Genomic DNA, 19,946 nt, shown 5'->3' with positions numbered 1-19,946 from the left:
TAGATAATTGGTCTTTGCCAGTAATATTTTAGCCAGTAAGGAAGACAAAATCTAGCTAAAAAGCAAGCATTAACTACAAATCCCAAAGAGAACCAGACACATTAAAGTGCACAGCACAAACCGTTTATTCAGTCTCTCAAAGAAATGCAGTGAAAGGTTAATTTAGTTTTGACAGAAATTTTTGTTTCTGCGACAGTAGCCAGTGATGCCATCAGGCTAAGCACATCACAGTTCCATCACCCACAGATGCTCATCTGAGGAAGGACTGATCCTTGAGGTAGTAGCGCTCGATGAAAAGCGACTGAGACTTCCGTTCCATCTGCGCCAACTCCTGCACTGTCGGGGCCATTTGAGCCGTGTGAGTTTCGTACATGCTTCCTGGAATAAGGAGAGTTGATCACATTAGTAACATTGAGCAGATTGTCACTGTCGCAGAAGCGGTAGCTTCAGCAAAAATTACCCTACTAATTACCCTAATTGAGAAAATATGTGCATGAATGGAATATTGACACTTAACTAGGCAAACAATAAAAGTATCTGCCTTTGGTAATAGAATATGACACAGGAGTCACGGCTACCACCTACAGTAAGCGGAGCAATAAAGCAAAGTAATTTACACCGAGGATGTGCGGTCAATTGGCAGTGCTTGTTCTCACTTAGGTCCAGCCGACTTTAGGTCACACGAAGCTAGCATTGTCGTCTACGACACTGGCACTTTTTTCCAGTGCTGAAAACAAAAAGGCAAGCAGACAGTTTCGTTTCCAGGTTGCCAGATGCTAAAATCGTGGTTTCCAAACTGTGGGTGCCTTTGAAGGAATGGCAAATTTTTCCTATGCGGAGAGTAAGTTGTCTGCTTCTTGCGCAGGAGTTGTGGTGACAACAGAACAACGCCAAGCTTTGACTGGCTTTGATTGAAATGATAGTGAGTAGACCTAAATGCTAAAAGCCTTAAAGTCCACCCACTATTTTTTTTTTTTTTTTTGCCAATAAGAGTTTGGCATTTTGACATTATCGCAACTCCTGTGCAAGAAACAGAAGAACTTGCACTCCGCATACAAGCAGCTCTGGAAGCTTGGCTATAAGTCAAGTAAAGAAGAAAGTGGACACTGCATTGCGAACAACAACCCCAGTCAGTGTTTTCAAAGAAGCGAAATTTTCCTTCATGCTCATAGAACCTCCAAACCTCATCTATTAACTTCAATACCTCACATGTGTCATAAATAGGACATTTATACACATGTGCAGGGTGTGCAAAGTTGCAATCACTGTACAGGTTCCTCATTATCAATAGGGCTGGGCACTGGATTAATGATTTAATTGCGATTAAATTTTTTATCCGGTTAATCGGGTAAATTTTGACAAACAAACAAAAGGTTAAAATTTAACGCTTTCGCTACGCAGATGTGCACGTATACACCTGTATGAAGAAAAATTTTAGGTGAAATTTTGCCCTAAAGTAAACTGTAGGGGTGAGATTTGTAACTCCAAACAAGTGGAGAAGGTTATGCTGTCCCAGTCACTTCAATGCCATGCGAGCATCTGTTAACGCGGCAAAGGCTATTGTAAACAATAAAAGAAGTTTGCTATTGCCAGAGAATACTGTTGCGACCCCAGTTTCCCAGTCAAACTGCACGTTCCAAATTGTCCACCTACAATGTCCACACCAGACGTGTCACTTCGAGGCAGAGGGATTTTCTGCTCTACAGACACAATCACGGCTTAATTCGATCTCTGAGGCAACCTTTGACCACGTACCAGCCTGCGTCCTCTTCTGGCCATACACAACCTTCCCATCGAACTCGTCGGCAGGAATCTTCAGGTCGGGCTCCACTTGCTGTATGGTCACGTTAAGGTGGTCTTCAATGTCGGACAGGTACTGCACAAGCAAGGCGAACTGGTAAGCGTGGTCACGTATAATAATGACAAATAAAAATATTTATGAAGGGCCTGCCAAAAGTAAACCACCGTCGCAAAAGAAAGCAGCGAAGAAACTGCCAAATTCAGTGCAAGACTAACTCAATCAGTGTGTTTAACCTCTTATGGCAACAAGGGCAAAGGCAAATTTAAAGCTTTTTTAGTGCCAAACGAACGAAGGGCACCTGGCATGCCCCAGCGAAAGACTGAGGGTTAATTTAGACCACCTGAGAATCTTTTGACATGAAACCAAAATCTGAGCTAAATAGTGCCTCTGCCTCAATACAAACTTGCCTATGGGGGACCTGTAGACCGGCACTTCGCCTCGCACCCACCGTGGTGGCTATTCTCTTATGAAAATGTACAGTAATGGTACTGAAAACGAGTTATAATTTGCAACAACTTAATTTTGACAGATTTCGCAAACTACAAGAAACGATTGCAAGGGAGAGTTGATGTGTCACCAATGAGCCTTCGGTACAAAAAGATCTACGACGTCAGAAAACTAACGAGGCATTCGTACACAAAGACACAAACCCTAACTTGTCGCAGCAATGGACAATTTTATTTTTAGAGCAGAGCTGTTAAGGGCTAGTTTCCCCAAGATCGTGACTGTCAGCAAACAAATGAAGACACAGAACTCTGGACAGCTACTGGCCATCTATAAGCGGTGGCGGCAACCAGACAACCGGCTTGCCGGTTGTCTGGTTGCCGCCGTTGCTCATAGATGACGGCAACCTTTCAAGACTTTCCACTCTGGCTTGCTGACTTGCGGCCGGCCATTACTTCATTCCCACCATAGTACAGCTTCGCTGGTCTTCCTTCTTCATCAGAGTAAAAATTTGGCTGAAAGTTTTTGTTTTTTTTTTGTTTGTTTGGCAAGATACGATGGCTGGAGTGCTGATCACCCAGTGCAATGGGGCTATATGTATATACCGTAGAATACCGCACATCCGCCCATTTCACATTAAGCGCCCATACCCAAATTTGTTAGATCTGCGAAAATATGCACAGTACATTTATATGTAGAATTGATGACAAGACAAGCGCCCATCCCCCCTTTTTTCATGATTATATCGAAATTTTGAGTGGGCACTTCCCGGTATTTTACGGTAGTCACTGTTGAGGGGGGACACTGGAATAAAATACAATTATTTTTCAGAAAAAGCAGTTTTCAAATTTTACATTTTAGGCTCCATGCACATAGAAACTTTCGAAAGTGTATACTGAACGTTTACGTCAATACAAAATATTTTCGACGGGACGATAATGCACGACACATTTTGGTGAGCCATCGGCCAACAATTATTGACTGTTTTCAAGCATTATCCTCTCCGTGCTCGATGTATGAATTAACTCTTCATCGGAGGTGAAGAGCTAACTCTGGTGCAAGTTGACCAATGTTGTCATGAAAAAGTTGACAAACTATTATGCATGTGCATTGAAGCTGAATGACCCAAAAGTTCAGGTGATGCAAAAAGGAGTGTTTAGGAGCCTCCTGTACATTTACTCTACTGATGAAAATTCCAGCATGAGGTCTGCCTTCAAGAAAAAGATTCATTATGGCATCACAACCACCATGCGTCACTGGAGACAATAGGAAAGCCACAGCTCTACAGCCTTGCCTGCTCTGGGGGAATTGACAAGGAGTTTGTTCTTCTGTACGACCATATACCCTGGCATGACCTTCTCGAGAGATGTGCCAAAATGAAGGCTCATAGCCCCTTCCCCTGGAAAATAGCAAGCGCTCGCCAAGCGGATTCTTGTGCCCCTCGTGAGATGCGAGCAATCTCTCCGTATGCCGCTTGTATATCTGGAGCAGGTGGGGCGTTCGCCGAGCGGCTCCAACCGATCCGTGGGAAAGTGGCGGAGCGCATTGAACGGTCCGGAGTAGTTCTCTGTGCAACCTTTTTCGGAGGAGAATGATCTGTTGTCACTCGCAAAATTTCAGTTTTGTTATCAACGTTCCCGTGGGGGAGTGGAGGAGTTTCGCGGCTGTTTGTTTTGATTGCTGGTTGGGCTCTCTTGCTGTGCTTGCTTTCATTTCTCTTGTCATGAACGACTCGCCCGAGCATACTGCGGCAATGACATCGTTGCAGTTAATTTCAGTAGGTCTCATAAAATGCAGTGACAGCGAAATCAGCGACAGCAACAAAGATACCAGCTTAGCTTCAGCTCGAGTGACGACAAGGCAGTTGTTCTCGGCGAAGTGTTTGCCGAGTCGTTCGCCTTTACAGCGAAGAGGCTTAAGGGGACATGCGGGTCGAAAAACCGACTTTTTCCCGAAAATTACCGATTTTTCGTTTGTGCTTGTTTTATTATCTTCATACATCCTATATTTACGTATAAAAAAATCAGAACAATATTTGTACGAAAAGTTTATGAAAACCGCGTCTGAACAACTCGCGGCAGGCCGAGAAATCGCTAAATTTTTCGAATCTCGCCCATCTTTGAGCGGCTCCAACTCGCGATAGCGGCGCCGTCCGCCATTGCTAATGTTTGGGCAGGTAGCGACAACCTTCCTCTCGCTGGCGAAACATCCGTCAGTTTCGTATTTCCTCGGCCAATAATAATAAACTGCGCATTTTGCCGCGTCTTTCGCGCGTCTCTACTGGCTTTAAATCACGTGGTCCCATCGCGCGACCGCCATTGGCTGAGCGGCTTGCGGGACAGGAGCGAAGCCTGGGTGTTGCTCTCGTGTCGCTACGTCGCAAACAAGAACTACAGTGTTTCTACGTTTTTCCGACTTTATTTGCGATGGACAACTGTAAAAAGCGCGATTTTACTGTTCGAAAGTTCCGGAGCAAGTACAAATTCCAAGGAAGGCGGCGCAAACTCAAGCGGAGAACGCCAACGGCGCAAAGTTTACCGCTGCCCGATAGGCCTAACCCCAGCAACGATGGCTGTTCCGGCGGCTCCGAAGAGATCGACCCAGTTGACGCTGCGTTCACGTTTGTCAGTGCTTCGGAAAAAAAAATCGGGTTCTTCGAAAACGAAGAGAGACGAAGCGGCGATGGCTCTGCGAGTGCAGTGGTGTGTGACATTGGTGCACTGACGACACTAGTGAGCGGTGTGACTTGCCCCGCTTGTCACGAAGGCAAACTCTCCGTTCGGGAGTCGGCGGAGAAGCGTAAGGGACTTGCGTCGTTCCTCGAACTGCATTGTGAGAACAGCGAGTGCCCAGAGTCAGTTCTTTCGTCAACGTTTACGTCAAAACGTGTCACCCCCAGTGGAGCCGAAAGCGCGAACGGACGCCACGACAGTGGGAGCTCGCGCGACGGTTTTGCAGTCAATGTGAAGGCTGTAGTGGCCACGCGTGCGATAGGAGCCGGACACGAGCAGCTCTCACGCTTCTGTGCTATTCTCGGCCTGCCGAAGCCTATGCACCATAAGACCTTCAATTCGATCGGCAAGAAGGTTCATTACGCTGCCATGACAGCCGCCAGTCAGAACCTTGAGAAGGCCAGGCTCCTGACCAAAGAGGAGGTGGGTGGAGCGGATGTCGCCGTAATGTTTGATGGTACTTGGCAGAAGAGGGGCCACAAGAGCCACAACGGTGTGGGCACAGCCGTGTCTGTGGACACTGGTCTGTGTTTGGATTTTGAAGTTTTGTCAAACTACTGCCTTACATGTAGTCGGCACCAAGACTTGGGTGAAGAAGAAGAGGCCTGGCAGGCATTCCATAGTGTTGACTGTCAGAGGAATGTTGAGTGCTCCTCCCATGCCATGGAGACGGAGGCAGCAGTCCGCATATGGCAGAGAACCCCATCCTACAAGACGCCACTGCGCTTTACAAAGTTTTTGAGCGATGGAGATAGCAAGGCGTTCACAGCAGTGTCCGAGGCCGACGTGTATGATGGAGCAGCAATTGAGAAGGAAGACTGCACTAACCATGTGGCGAAGCGTCTTGGCACTGGCCTTCGCAAACTCAAGACTCCGCTACCACGTGGGGAGAAGCTCAAGGACGGCACCATCCAGAAGCTTCAAACATACTACCAGATAGCAGTGATAAGCAACAGAGCCGACATCCGCGGCATGTATTGTGCCATATGGGCAACATACTTCCACTCTTGCTCTACGAACACTGCTCACAGCCACAAGTTCTGCCCAGAGGGAGCGACGTCTTGGTGTAAACACAAACGAGCCGAAGCCCTGGGAGAGCCTGCGCCAGACCACACCCCAACCCTGACCAAGGCCCAGGGGAAGGCAGTGCTCCCCATCTACAGACGGTTGACTGACGAGAAGCTGCTGGCCCGCTGTATCCGAGGGAAAACCCAGAATGCTGCCGAGTCCCTGAACAGCAAGATCTGGCTGCTCTGCCCAAAGACAAGGTTTGCCTCCCGGACGGTCGTGGAAACGGCCACAGCGATAGCAGTCCTGTGGTTCAATGGGGGGCATGCAAGCTTCGAACATGTCTTGGAGGAGCTCGGAGTGCTTCCACCTAAAGGACTTCTCACACTTGGCGACTCCCGTGACGATCTACGGATCCGGAGAATGTCTGCCCGGCAGACAGCGGAGGCACGAGCCCATCGCCGCAGCATGGTCACGAAGGCCCGTCTCGAGGACTCTAGCCGCAAGGACCATGAGGGAACAACGTACAGTGCAGGAGACTTTTAGACACTCTGCATTCTCCCTAGGCACCCCGCTCCAGCCAAGTTTTGTGTAATTACTGTTGCTCTTTGACGGGAATACATCTTTTGAACTTTCAGATGAGTTTTCTTTTTGCAATTTCGGGCAATCTTCATAGTTTGTGCGCTTCTTTTTTGGCACTTAGAGTATTCACATCATAACGAAATTTTGTCCCTATGATCATTACAGTATGCAGAATGCTAGTATGTATTTGAAATTGAAATATCTCACTTATATTGATGAGTACACATATTTTGAACTTTCAAATGCACTTTTCTCATTTTGCAATTTTGGGCAATCGTCACAGTTTGTGCGCTCCATTTTTGGCACTTAGAATCTTCGCATTACAATGAAACTTTGCACCTATGATCTTGGGTATATGTAGAGTGCAGGTATGTATTTGAAAGTGCAATATCTCTGTTATATTTATAGAAACTTGAAAAAAACCTGTAAAGGGGTTTTAGAATAGAAGTTTTACCAAGATATTTTTTTTTCTTTCAAGATTGGAAAGTAGTGCACAGCTTCTGACTAGTTATTTGCAATCTACACTTCATAAAGAGCAAAATGAGCTAATGCCCAATGCTCCTTGTGAAAAATTACTATGTTGGAGCGTGTGCACAAAAAATACTCTTTTCTGTCGTTGGGTGTGGCACTAAACAAAAACTATATAAGCCACATTAAAACTGATTACAGTTCTGAAAAGAACAGGCAAAACTCTATAAATATCTAAAGTTTCATCGTCCTCGGGCAAAAATTAAAAAAAGTGTGCCTCCGAGTAGCATGTTCCCTTAAAGGAATTTCCAATATTAAAACAAAAGTACTGTTAAGATATTGCGTAACGTCGAAGATGTTGCGCGCCCCTATTCGGATGAAGAGCTAGGTATGTCCTTTTTTTCATTGTGTGGTCTCTGTAATGTAATTGGAACAATTGGAAAACAATACGCCAAATACTCCGCACATGGAAGTCGCCTTCGGAGATGACGATCGCCTTACTTAATTGCATCCTACGGCTCGTACAAGTACTTCTAGTTGTCTTCATTGGGTTTATATAACTGTAAGGAAAAATTAATTGTGTCTTAACATCGGGGTCATCGTTAATCAAGTATAAAATCTAAATATTTGTCAAAGCATGATGTTGGGATCAGGACTTCATGCTTTCAGCAAGATAGCAATGGGAACTGAAACTGTAAAAAAGCGAGGGCAGACGCTCTGAAAGCGGCGGCACTGGGAGCGTTACGCTTGATTTGCTCCGCAGCGCGTACCACTGGGGTGGATCACATGACCGATTGCTCACAGAGGCCAACCGCTAAACAACAGCTAGCACGGAGCGCTCGGCATCTGCCAGGGGAAGGGTCTATTAGAATGTGAACAAGTCATTCAATTTTCTGGAATAGGGGTGGTGTTTGAAGATGGACTTCGTGTATCGAAGAACAATAGAAATGACTGTTTTACTCGCAGTGGTCGAGTTAAATTTAGGCCCCGAGGGTTTTGACGGGGATCTTTTCGAGACGAGGATAGAGCCTGGGAGTCACCAGATGCAGCACTTTGACAGGTGCGTGCAATCTAAGGCCTAAAAGCAAAGCAGAAGGTGCGTAGCCACAATAGCAAAATAGCTGAAGACACGTGGCAGAGTCTTCCAAGCGGCCCACAAACAGGGGATGCTTCAGGCAATCCTAAAGAGACCAAAGAACCAGGCAGCTAAAGGACAGACCTACTCTGCTGGGACCTTTTAGAGGATGCAAATTGTGATAAATTAATAAAGTAAAAGGTCTCAAAGTTTGAATCCATTTTTCTCAGTTTCACTTTTTTGCTACAAACATCAAACAAAGGAATCTTTTGCTCAACAGTTCTATGACATGATCCAGGTGTTTATGAATTTAAATTTACTGGTGAATTGGGCTATCCACTTCATTTGGCATTAGGATAGTCATAATAAAAAAAAAGTTATGTATTGACAAATCAGTATGTCTAAGCTCATTACAACAGACCTAGTTACAACAGGCATTTGGATATAACATACCGACTTGTGAAGTTTGGTTGGTTTTCCTCTACATACCATTGACTCAACTTCGTACAACATACTCCTCTTACAACAGACCGAAATCTTGGCCGAAATCAAGGGCTGTTATAACCGAGCTTAGACTTACAAAACAAAAATGGACGCATCTCCACGTGGTGAATGATGATGATTGGGGCGAAGCTCTGGTGGTGCTGATGATACTGATTTTATTGTTCATAGGTAGTGCTGATGGTGCTGATTTTTTTTTTTTTTTATTGCTCATAGGTAGTGCTGAGTTCCGGGTTGCGTTTCGACTTCATTATTACTGCTTTATGGTCAGTGCAATGCAGAGCCAGTGGTTCTTCTAGCAGATCAGCTTGGATCCGCTAGAAGCCGTGGGAATGCACCTCCACCACTTAAGTCAACGGTCCATGTCAGAAAGAGAATATGTGGTATGGATCGTGGTTATATACGCAGCTGAGCATTTGACCGCAGCGCCCTCTCGTCTATAAACGTTGAGCCTATGCATGCAAAGTTCAACGCGATCATATACGCATTTGACCGCAGCGCCCTCTCCTGTATAGACGTTGAGCGGCTACATGCAACGTTAGAGTGTAGCGTAGTGGTTAAAGGACCGTTCACACTCTTGCGACCGAGTACGACCGAGAGAGACCAGACCGGTTTTTAAGCCTCTTGCGATCTCTTAGAACCAGCCCCGCTGCAGCGCACCCGGTCCTAAGAGGTCGCTCTCAGTCGTACTCGGTCACAACAGTGTGAACGGCGCTTAAGACGTCTCGTAAGCAAACGGTCCTAAGTTCAAACCCCCGTGCGGGCATATGTTTTTTTGTTTTTTTAAAGGTGGCCGATCCTGAAGGAAGTGCGATCGATGTGAGCACGGACGCCAGACAAGGCTAGACCCTAAGGAGCTTCACCCCTAAAAAATGCTTTTCATTTATAGGGGTAGTTTTTCCTTTGTAAATATTTACATTTTAATACGGTCGAATCTCGTTAATTCAAACTCGAGGGGGACTGAAAATTTGTTTGAATAAAGAAAAGTTTGAATTACCTGGAGTTTCCTCTCATTGAGATGCATAGGATGGGACTTGCATGTTAGTTTGAATTATTTGCAAGTTTGAATTAAGAGGGTTTGAATTAATGAGATTCACCTGTAATATAAACTAGATAGCCTGAAGTCCAAGACTCCCTACTTCGTATTCAAACAATAAAGTTGTAATTTATTGGCTTACCGTCAATACCGGGCAATAGCCCACTCAAAATTGAGAGATAATCGCAAAAAAATGGCGGATGGGCGCTTGTCCCGTCATCAATTTTACATATCAATGTACTGTGCATATTTTCTCAGATCTTACAAATTTGGGAATGGGCACTTAGTGTGGAACGGACGGATGCGCGGTATTCTACAGTAATTTGTATATCATAGATTTCTTAGGGAGGAGTGCCACAACTTCATACACAAATGTCTAGCTCCCAAAATAATTGCCCTAGAGGCGTCAGAGTTTGCATACTACCCTCTTATCTGATCCTCAGTATCCCCTGAAAATTTCATTCTAGCAATCTGTGGAGCAAGGACCGGATGCTTAATACCAGCCCTCGTCGTAACCTCACCTGCGGCTCGTTGTACCAGATGCAACATCCACCCCGATCGGTCAGGTTGGTGTTGAAGCAGTTGCGGCCCTTGCTCGAGCAGTTGGAGTGGTACCAGACCTGTGTTCAGTGATTGGGCATTAGCATTAAATAATGATGGTCAGGCAAAAAAATAAAAAAAAATAAAAAAAAGCACAATGAAAACATGCCTAAAGCAATTAACCTATCAACAGCAATCCAGGTGTGCAAATACAGCGACTATTGTTAGTATCCAGGACAGTCCAGGAGAGTGTGAACACCTGATGCTTGCGATGCAGTAGATTCCTCATCCCTGTCACGTAGTGAATTTTGTACCTTTACGACGACTCATCCTTATAAGTAACCCCCTGTTATCCTCATTATGATAATTCCTAAAACTTGTCAATTAACAAATTAAAAAATAAAAATGTTCTTATGCAGTAGACTTTTTAACCTTATACAGATGAATCTCGTTAATTCAAACCCTCTTAATTCAAACTTGCAAATAATTCAAACTAACATGCAAGTCCCATCCTATGCATCTCTATAAGAGGAAACTCCAGGTAATTCAAATTTTTCTTTATTCAAACAAATTTTCATTCCCCCTCGAGTTTGAATTAACGAGATTCAACCGTATATACTGTCGAGACCGGTTATAACAAAGTCAACAAGAATCGGGAATCACTTTGCTATATCTGCTATTTCGTTATAACCGACTTTGGTTATAACGAAGTGCAAAAGGGAATGGAAAATTGTGATCGCTTCACTGTAGCCGCTATTTCGTTATAACTGACTTCGTTATAACCGGTTTCTACAGTAGCTTTCTAAACAAACTGCACTAAGGCTTGCAACAATCCTTTTAGTAACACCATTTGACTTGCCTTTTCTGGTACGGCAGAGGCGAGGGAAATAGCAAGGCCCATCCTGCAACAAAGAGCAATTCGCGCACCATTACAAAACATCCAAGATTCATAACGGAAACCATCCAAGACGAGATGCCGCAAGACGTCTGCAACAAAAATGTTGAAAAGGGAACTGACCGCTCAGCCCTTCCGACACGGCCGATGCGGTGAACGTAGTTGGACTTCTCATCCGGCAGCGTAACGTTGATGACTGCAGATTTTGTGAGAGAAAGAGGGAGAGAAATAAATAGATAAAAAAAAGTCGGTCCGACAATTGAAGCGGGTGTCAGAAGACAGGAAACCGGAAAGATAGAGGCACAGAAAAGGCTCACCGAACGGGACGCCTGTAATGTCTATGCCCCGGGCAGCAACGTCCGTGCAGATCAAGAACTTGACCCCGCCCTTCTGCAAGAGCACAATGCAACGAGAGACAAAATTCCTTTATTAAAATTATTGAACCTGACACAAGCCCGCATGCAAAGTGACTGACACGGAGGTGCGTGAGAGGAATAGAACACGCAAGGGTGCAATGGTCACCCGACATTGAAAAGGGGATGAGCGGAGCAGACGACCCGACGACTTTCGTAGTGTCTTATCGGGCACCTGCTCAGGATGTCACGGCCACAAGCACAGTCGTGCTTTGCACATTTCGTTTCTTTCGCGCACCGTACCGTGGACGAAGTTTTGCAGATTTTAAATCGCGAGCACACAATCTTTTCCGTTAGGCGCTTAAATAGATGCACCATTATGGCATTATGTGCAGCTCCAGGAAGGACCAAAAGCATCCGAACAAGAAGCAGAGCTCACCTTGAAAGTTTCCAGGTTAGCCTTACGTTCCTGAGGCTTCCTGTCTCCGTGAAGGCAGACACACGAGAACTGGCTCTTGTTTCTGTTTGCTGTAAAATGTAATAAAAAGACATGCAAGAAAAATAAATAGGGTTTGTGCTATCGCTTCAAAATCAGTGTTCGATTTATACTTAGCAGCTATCATTGTACAGCCAGTGTATCACATCCACGAAAGCTAATCTCTCTTTAACTCTTCTTCCGTTGTGCCCTAGGTGTTCTCGTTTGTGTCTTTTCTACAAAATATATCATACTGCGAACCCTATCCTAAGAAAGAAACTCCTCCTCAACCTCTCTTACACTTCCTCACGCATCAACCATCAGTTCACAGTTGGCATTCCTCATTGCCAGGCTTCAGCCTATAACAATTCCTTCATACCTAAAACATTGTCAGAGCGGAACCAACTGTCCACGTCATTAGTATCAATGTCCAAATTTTTGCAACAACTGAAAAAATAGGCACACTGCATATGTAGGTAATATTATTGACCTAACGGGTGCCCATTCCCGAATTTTCGCGATTATCTTCATATTTTTAGTGGGTGTTTGCTCAGTATTTTACGTTAGATCTGACTAAAACTGCTCTTAATACTCCTTTTTGCAAAAGTATCCCGTGACAGTGTTCAACAAGGTCTAAAAAAATGGTAAACCGGTATTCGAATTGACTTTTGAAAACGTTCAGATATTGGCAATGTTTCAGCGTCTGGCCACCGGGGTGGCCAAACACTTATATCCAAAGAGCCATAAAAAAAACATACTTTAAGGGAAGGGTCACGATAAAAAGGGGACGTGGCACTTTCTAAAATTTTTGTTTTTCTCAGGTGGTGGCCACGGTGAATTCCACTCCTAAAGCGATTGTTCGGATGTTTCTTTAGCACGAGTCCCCTTTCGTGAAACAACGACCCGGTCCGATGTGCGAAAGATGGCACAAAGCTGACAAAACGCAAGCTGTCCTTTTTTTCTATATGTCTTTCCTTTTGATCTTACAGGTTGGGAGGAGGGGGGGGGGGGGGGGGGGGGGGGCTGAAGTGTTGCGAGCCACACTTGAGCTCCCTGGGTGCCTTATTTCTTTGGGTTAACGACACCTGACCATTTTATTTTGAACACTTTTTGTTCTTTCTTGTTCTAAAGTGTGTAAGAGCGTCCCCTGGCACGCGCTCTTGACGTTGACTGTGCTCTCGGGGCATTTCGTGTCCCGCAATTTCCCTGCACTTTTTCTGTGAGCACGTGTTATCGGCATTGGGTACTACAAAGGATGTCATCCCCCTAAAAAAAAGACACTGAGGAACCCTAGGCCCTTAAACAGGCGCACAGGGCTCGTGTGCCACGGTCCGGCCACCGCCACTTTATACAGTTTGTCATCCGAAGTAGTGTGGAGGTGAACTCAAGAGTTTGAAGCGACAAAACTAGAGCGCGCAGAAAAGAAGAGCACCGCACACCCGCTCCGATCTGGTTCAGATAGCTCTCGAGGTTGTCGCAGTCCACCTTGGTGCGGCAGAAGATGATGCCCTGGTCCATGTTCTGCTGCTGGATGGCCCGCACCACATACTCCCCCTTCAGCAGCTTCACCGCCTCGGAGAGGGTCTCCGGGGTCGTGGCACCCGGGCGTATGTTGTCCCGCTCGTGCACCGCGTCCGTCTGCAAGGAGGCACAGCTCGTCTAACCCTTTGACAGTCATCACTGCACGTGTACGGCGGCGATCACACGTTTGGAAGTTCCTGCCCAAACACGAGACCGGCGGCAATTACCTAAATGAAAGTTCCCGCCCAAAAACGAGACAATGCGCACCCTGGAAGGTGGTGCTTTTTGTTATGTCTTTGGGGAACTATAAAGTTATAGTTGCACCTTGTTTCACTTTGATGGGGCTATTTACTTCTCAAAATTAGATGCTCCGTGCGCGTGACTTGCGCTAGACAGTCGCTTCGCGTGTCGACTGCTCTGGCAGTGGTGGCAGTCGGAGTGCCGGTTCTTCCATTCCAGACTTTTCATGCTACTCGGAATTGAATCCGGAGGACGAGAGAGTTAAAGGGGCACTGAAAGGTCAAAATCATATTTTCATTTATTATCCGAAACAATTGAAAACGATGCCTGGACATCACTCTTGAAATTCAAAGCTTGGAAACTCGGTATTTGTGAAGTAAAAAAAGAAGTTAAACTTAAGTCCTCGCGCTATTTGCACCAGTGCACTGACGTCAAAGATTGAGTCATCCTGTAACTTGAGTTTCTCTCCCGCCCCTGCCGAACCGTCCGTGTCGTGTTCTCCCGCGTCCCGCGATCAACCGCGCTTCTCCAGGTGTGCCGCCTATCCCTGTGAGCAGACGACGCTTCACTTTCGAGTTTGTGAAGTTCTTTTAGGGCCCTTTCAGCGATCTCAAATTTTTTTTAAATGGTGCGAGGTCGAAGAGGACGTGCAGCGGACTTTAGTGAGCGGCACGAGGGGCCACGTCACGCAGGTGCTGCGTGAAAGGCTGTCCTTGCAGAGTCACAGCCATAACTACGGTGCACTGGCACCAAACCCAGTTGTTTTGACTGTTTGACGAATATTCTTTTCAAAACGCTGAAAAGAGAATTTTGTCCGTTTCCCCGACTCTCCGATCGCACTTACTGCTACATGAGCTGAGCGCCGCCGTGTTTTACGAAACAGGATAAAAACCCAGGAGGCGACACAATTCGGAGGATTCTGATTTTCAATATGTCAAAAGAAGGGGGCGTGTGTATTTGCAATTAGGTTAAAAAAAACATATTTTACGAATGCCGTTATTGAATGTTATAGAGATGTCGCTTACAAAGCTTCTAAATTTTAAAACGAATTACGTCACAAATTAAAAAAGGCGAGGAGGTGAGAAGAGAACGAGAAAAACGCAAACAATAAAAAGGCGCGTGCACACGTGGAAAAATCCTGCTTCTTGGTGTTCACGACACAAAGCCACCGTGTCGCATCCCTTGTAGGATGGAGGGAAGTAGAGCGCACATGTATTGCGCACCTCGGCCACGGGGGAGCAGGACCGTGGGTGCAGAGATGCGCACTGATAAGAAACCAAGACCTAGAAACGCGTCCAAATGTAGCGTCTTTATGGAACGTTCCTGCCTGCTGCACCTGCCTCGTATATTTCTAAAAAGAGTTGATTTAGTGGTTTTAGATGAAGCTCAGCAAGTTTCTAATTGGAACCACATGTCTATTTTCACTACAAAGTAAAAAGTTATTTAATAAATTTTACTTAATTAGAGCCCACTGATCATTACAATTAGCCCCCTATACTATGACTCCCTGGCTGTGTAATTCACCTGCACAAACTGGATAAGTGTAGCCTTCACGGCTCTTTTTAAACAAATCTGTTCAGCTTAAAACCCATATGTTAGGCTATGAAAATTTGTAAGTGGGAAAGGCTCAGTCAAATCACACCTTTGGGGGCCACTTGTCTGTGACGCCAACAACTCGTAATAATTAATCTCAAATAAAAATCAGAAAAAAAAATCTGAATTTCAAAATTTGGACGTACCACAATGTGCCTGCTCAGGTTCATCCAGGATGTGTCCTTCCTTGGATCGACAATGCAGACCTGCCCAGGTGAGGAGAAGGTGCTATAAAACCACACACTTGCACAAGTAACCGAACTACTGACAAGTCTAGCTAAAATTTAAACAACCTTTTTTGTGCAACCTTATTATTTTTACTAACAGCTAGATGCTGTGACATTTAAGGAGTCCCAAATTGAAGGTTGAGTTCACCTTTATCAGCTTCTGCTTCAGCACAAAGCTGTGGCGGCATCAAGTGACCAAAGCACAAGAGTGTAAGGATGTGCGAATAGTATTAAAAACTTTGAATAACTTGCCAATAGTGTTTACTGTTCAATTAAGATATGCACTGTTTTTAACCCCTTAATTAACCACTTTAGATGAGCCTGGCTCGTCAATGCGGGATTGTCCCCAAACCGTTCAGGGCAACGTTACTAAAACACTCAGTTGGGAAACTCGCCGTCGGAACCTGGGCCGCTGGCGTCCACCGAGACCGAGCTAAATGCGACAACAGCGCCACTCTTTATCATTTGTCTGTACTGTGGTCAGCTTGAGCTTTTTGAAAGCCTGTTTTTGCGTAAAAACAAATAAAAAAAGACTTTTTGTATGAAATTTATTGGAGTTTAGTACAAAAAGGGAGACGCGTTATGTTTTTAAAATCTTTAGTTCGCAGGGTTTTGCGGCACAATTAATATTGTTTTTATTCAACAATGCCTCAGCCGGCCTTTCAGGTAGCGCGTCCCGCCCTAGGTGCATTTTGACTTCGGTACTTGAACGCGGCGCGTCCGCCAAGGCGACGGGGGTGGCACCCCTGTTTTTTCGTTACCTCCGTCCCTGGATCTTTGTAGCGTACATGTTCCTATTGTATACCGGTTACTTGCAGTTTACAGTGTCAATAAACTTTTCTTTAAACCCTGTAACCTCTACCGCTGTATCTGTTCTTAAAGCCAAAGTGGATATCACGTGCACTTCCTCGAATGGCCGCTGCGGGAGAAATGGTGGCGTAGTGTTCGTCATTAGCTCGGTGCTCGGAGACAGATTGGGGCCACTTTTTCAAAGCTGTCTCTATGGGAGTTTCCCAACTGAGTGTTTTAGTAACGTTGGTTCAGGGCGAGTATAGCTCGTCTGCTTCCCCCGGTTCACGCACTCGACTGTTTTGGACGAACCAGGCCCACTCATAGCTTAGTTTGAAGCCCTGCCAACAGATGGCAGCACTGAATTTTTTAGAAGTTTACTACTATTCTCTGTGTCGCTAGAAAGTTGATTTTAAAGATAACAAATAAGCGGTTGAAGGTCAAAAATCCCCAAAAGACTAAAAACGGTTAAACGGTTAATGCTAGAAAAATTTGAAGTTTTTTAAATATTAAATAAGTTATAAATAATTTTTTCTCTGAATTTCCAGATTTTTCGCGTGAAGCTTCACTGCTTCACGCTGGTGTGCGCACGTCAAGCTTAACTTCTCTGTATCGGTGTACTCGAAGGAACGGCTTCTACGGCGAAGCCTCTCGGCTGCTTCGATGGTCTCAGAAATCTTTATAACTATTGTAGCTTCATCATCCTTGGTTATGATTATAGGTAGGGCTCCGTGTTTTCGAATAAATCCGAAAAACTCCGAAAAACACCCGCCGGTAAAATTTTTGGCAATTCGGATTTATCCGATAAATTCCTAATTGTTATGTGCCCATGCTCTCTCCTCTCCTCTCCTCCCCCCCCCCCCCCCCCCTTTCCCCCCCCCCCCCCCCCCCAATAAATTTTTTTTTTTTTTTTACATTTTTGGCAGCGCATGCTCAATGGTTCTGGGAAAATGACACCATAATTATCTTTCAAGTCTCGGACCGTTGTCAAAAGGGGGCCTTACGGTTATTCTCGTCAAGGTTGGTTCAGGGAAACAGGTCATTGCACCATTCGTGTCACGACAAAAGCCACTCTTTTGGTTTCCAGTTTGGGCCATGGGATTTAGGATTTAGAGAAAGAAGATGGGTATGTTTCTGGGGGTAACAGTGAAAGCTATGGACCATAGAGATTGTATAAAATAGGGAAGAGGGGCAGTTGAAACCTCTCTATTACATCCACCTCGCGCGGCTGCGGGATAGATTGATGGGATGACTACGAGCTTCCTTGCGGCTATCTCCGGCAGTTTATTGATTTTAAGGTATCGACGTTTATCGAAGCCACATCTGTGTGCGATTTTTGTCGTGGGACAAATTAGTATTGCCAATGACACCAACGTCAAATTCAACAGCGTGTTTTATTTTTTATCTGGCATACGTTTGCATCCGGTTATTATTTATTATTTTTAATAGGAAACACTGCGAAATTAATCTCCGAATTGCGGAGAATTGGGGATATATGAAAAATAAACTCCGATAAACACCGAATTTTTGTTAAAAAATAAACTCAGAAAAACACCCTCCGAATTTCACGAAAAATAAACTCCGAAAACACGGAGCCCTAGCTATAAGTAGGGCTCCGTGTTTTCGGATAAATCCGAAAAACACCCGCCGGTGAAATTTTGGTCAATTCGGATTTATCCGATAAACTCCGAATGTCTATGTGCCAATGAAACCCCCCCCGCCCCCCGCAAAAAAAAAAAAAAGGTTTTTTGTACAGTTTGATTAGCACGGTGTCAATGGTCCTGGGAAAATTCCACCATAATTATGTTTCAAATCTTGGACCGTTGTCAAAAGGGGTCTTGCCGCTTATCTCGTCGGGGTTGATTCAGGGCAACAGGTCATTGTACATTCGGCTAACGACAAAAGGCACTCTTTTGGTTTCCAGTTTGAGCCATGCGATTTGTGATTTAAAGAAAGGAGAAGGTATGTTTTTGTAACAGTGAAAGCTATGGACCATAGAGATTGTATTAAATAGAGAAAAGGGACAGTTGAAACTCTCTATTGCTTCCTAAACCACTCCACCTCGCGCGGCCGCGGCCTAGATTGATGGAATAGGATGGGATGACTACGAGCTTCATAGCGACTGCCCCCGGGAGTTTATTGATTTTTAGGTATTGACTTTTATCGAAGTAACACTTGCGTGCGACTTTTGTTGTGGAACAAGTTAATATTGCCAGTGGCAATGGCACGAACGTCACATTCAACTGAAGAAATTTTAATCCATACAAGTGCGTTTTATTTTTTATATGGCATACGTTTACATCCGGTTATTATTTCCATATTCATTTTCAATAGGAAACACTGTGAAATTAAACTTCGAATTTCGGAGAATTGGGAACCAAACAAATATAAACTCCGATATACTCCGAATCTTCGGCAAAAAATTAACTCCGAAAAACACCCTCCGAATTTGACGAAAAATAAACTCCGAAAACACCGAGCCCTAATTATAGGTCAACCCCTCAAATAAAAACCAATAAAAAAGTCAGTTTTGCAACAGGTCTATTCACGACGACTGTAAAATGTCACTACTGTCGTAACCACCGTTATCGCACCGCATCAATCTTTATCTACTACTTAGCTCACTCAGTACAGCGTGTCCCCCAAAACATTTAGGGCATTTTTTTCATCGCAAAGGTAAACCATACGTCGCCAAACGCTTCTTCTCCGCCCCAATGTAGCGCTACTGGCCTTAACCAGATACCAAAGTTTCAGAACTAACCGCCATCTCCTTCAGAAGTTGTACTGTAGGCGATTTTCTGAAAATTTCATTGGAAAAATGGGGGCCTGCTCTTCATAACGAGGCATCGATCAAATCGACGCATTTGGGGGCCGCCATTTTTTTGTGGAAAATTTCAGAAAATCGCTTCTAACTTTTGAATAAGATAACAGCAAGTTCTCAAACTTCAGTATCTGCTTTGGACCGCTGATGCTACGTTTGGGCGGAGAATGAGCATCCGGCGACGCGTAGTTCAATTTTGCGGTGAAAAAAATCCCATATATTCTTTTGGGGGGGAGGACACCCCATACTTCAGCCTAAGTAATGTCACGTTTTTAAAATCAAGATGTTACTTCCTAAAGCTTACGTGTTGCGTGCGAGCATTCAAGAATGCAACGGCCCCGAATGCATCCGCCTGGCAACCCGTTGTCAGAGTTGGCTGCGTGACTCACCACGTGATGCACCGTCTCGGGAACGCTGTCCTCTCCCTTCAGGTCCACCCAAGTCGGGAAGTGCATCAGACGCTCCTGAGAAAACAGCAGCGATCGTGAAAGCTTGGACAAATGATCAGATTGGCTGCGTCTTTGCCCGCCGACTTCCCAAATTCTCCGATTGAGGTGTTCGTGGGCCAGTGCCAATTGATGCTCTGCCCCAATAGAGACCACCAAGATTCCACAATTGCGGTGTTGATGACCTCGAAAGAGCGGTCCCCAGGCAGGTTCAATCGAAATTGGAGACAACCGAAGGATGCCGAATCTATAATGTCCTCGAATAAGAAAAGCTCGAGCTTCGCAGGATTAAGGCTTTATCTACAGCTTTATTTTCTGTTTGCAGGGAACAGACTCCTAAGTGAACTGTCCACAAGGCTACTCTTTCATTTGGGAACACCCTCTGTCTCGTTTGTTTCT

At 45.0% G+C, this 19,946-nt stretch overlaps 2 protein-coding genes across 2 annotated transcripts in view; one reads left to right on the top strand and one right to left on the bottom strand.

Annotated features, from left to right (window-relative positions):
• Positions 1–107: 107 nt before the first annotated feature.
• The window catches only part of LOC8030344 (ATP-dependent RNA helicase DDX1), a 41,874-nt gene continuing 22,035 nt past the window's right edge, over positions 108–19,946 (bottom strand). The window contains exons 20-29 of the mRNA XM_029967183.4: positions 19,491–19,565; positions 15,411–15,470; positions 13,350–13,548; positions 11,875–11,963; positions 11,400–11,472; positions 11,206–11,278; positions 11,047–11,089; positions 10,169–10,267; positions 1,756–1,876; positions 108–378 (exon numbers count right to left, since the gene is read on the bottom strand). Of these exons, the coding sequence (XP_029823043.1) occupies positions 251–378; positions 1,756–1,876; positions 10,169–10,267; positions 11,047–11,089; positions 11,206–11,278; positions 11,400–11,472; positions 11,875–11,963; positions 13,350–13,548; positions 15,411–15,470; positions 19,491–19,565 (960 nt within the window). The 3' untranslated portion in view covers positions 108–250. The remainder of the gene's footprint in view (positions 379–1,755; positions 1,877–10,168; positions 10,268–11,046; positions 11,090–11,205; positions 11,279–11,399; positions 11,473–11,874; positions 11,964–13,349; positions 13,549–15,410; positions 15,471–19,490; positions 19,566–19,946) is intronic.
• Positions 4,167–6,622, top strand: LOC120846929. The gene has a single exon (XM_040218832.3). The coding sequence runs from the start codon at positions 4,672–4,674 to the stop codon at positions 6,529–6,531; it is 1,860 nt and encodes a 619-aa protein (XP_040074766.2). The 5' UTR covers positions 4,167–4,671; the 3' UTR covers positions 6,532–6,622.

This window comes from Ixodes scapularis, unplaced genomic scaffold, assembly GCF_016920785.2.
Source record: "Ixodes scapularis isolate PalLabHiFi unplaced genomic scaffold, ASM1692078v2 PGA_scaffold8__174_contigs__length_109621045, whole genome shotgun sequence".
NCBI classification, from domain to species: Eukaryota; Metazoa; Arthropoda; class Arachnida; order Ixodida; family Ixodidae; genus Ixodes; species Ixodes scapularis.
This window is presented reverse-complemented; position numbering and strand designations above follow the sequence as displayed.

Bases quoted from the DNA above. Each gene is read 5' to 3' on its own strand.
- LOC120846929 (XM_040218832.3), top strand. From the start codon at position 4,672: ATGGACAACTGTAAAAAGCGCGATTTTACTGTTCGAAAGTTCCGGAGC.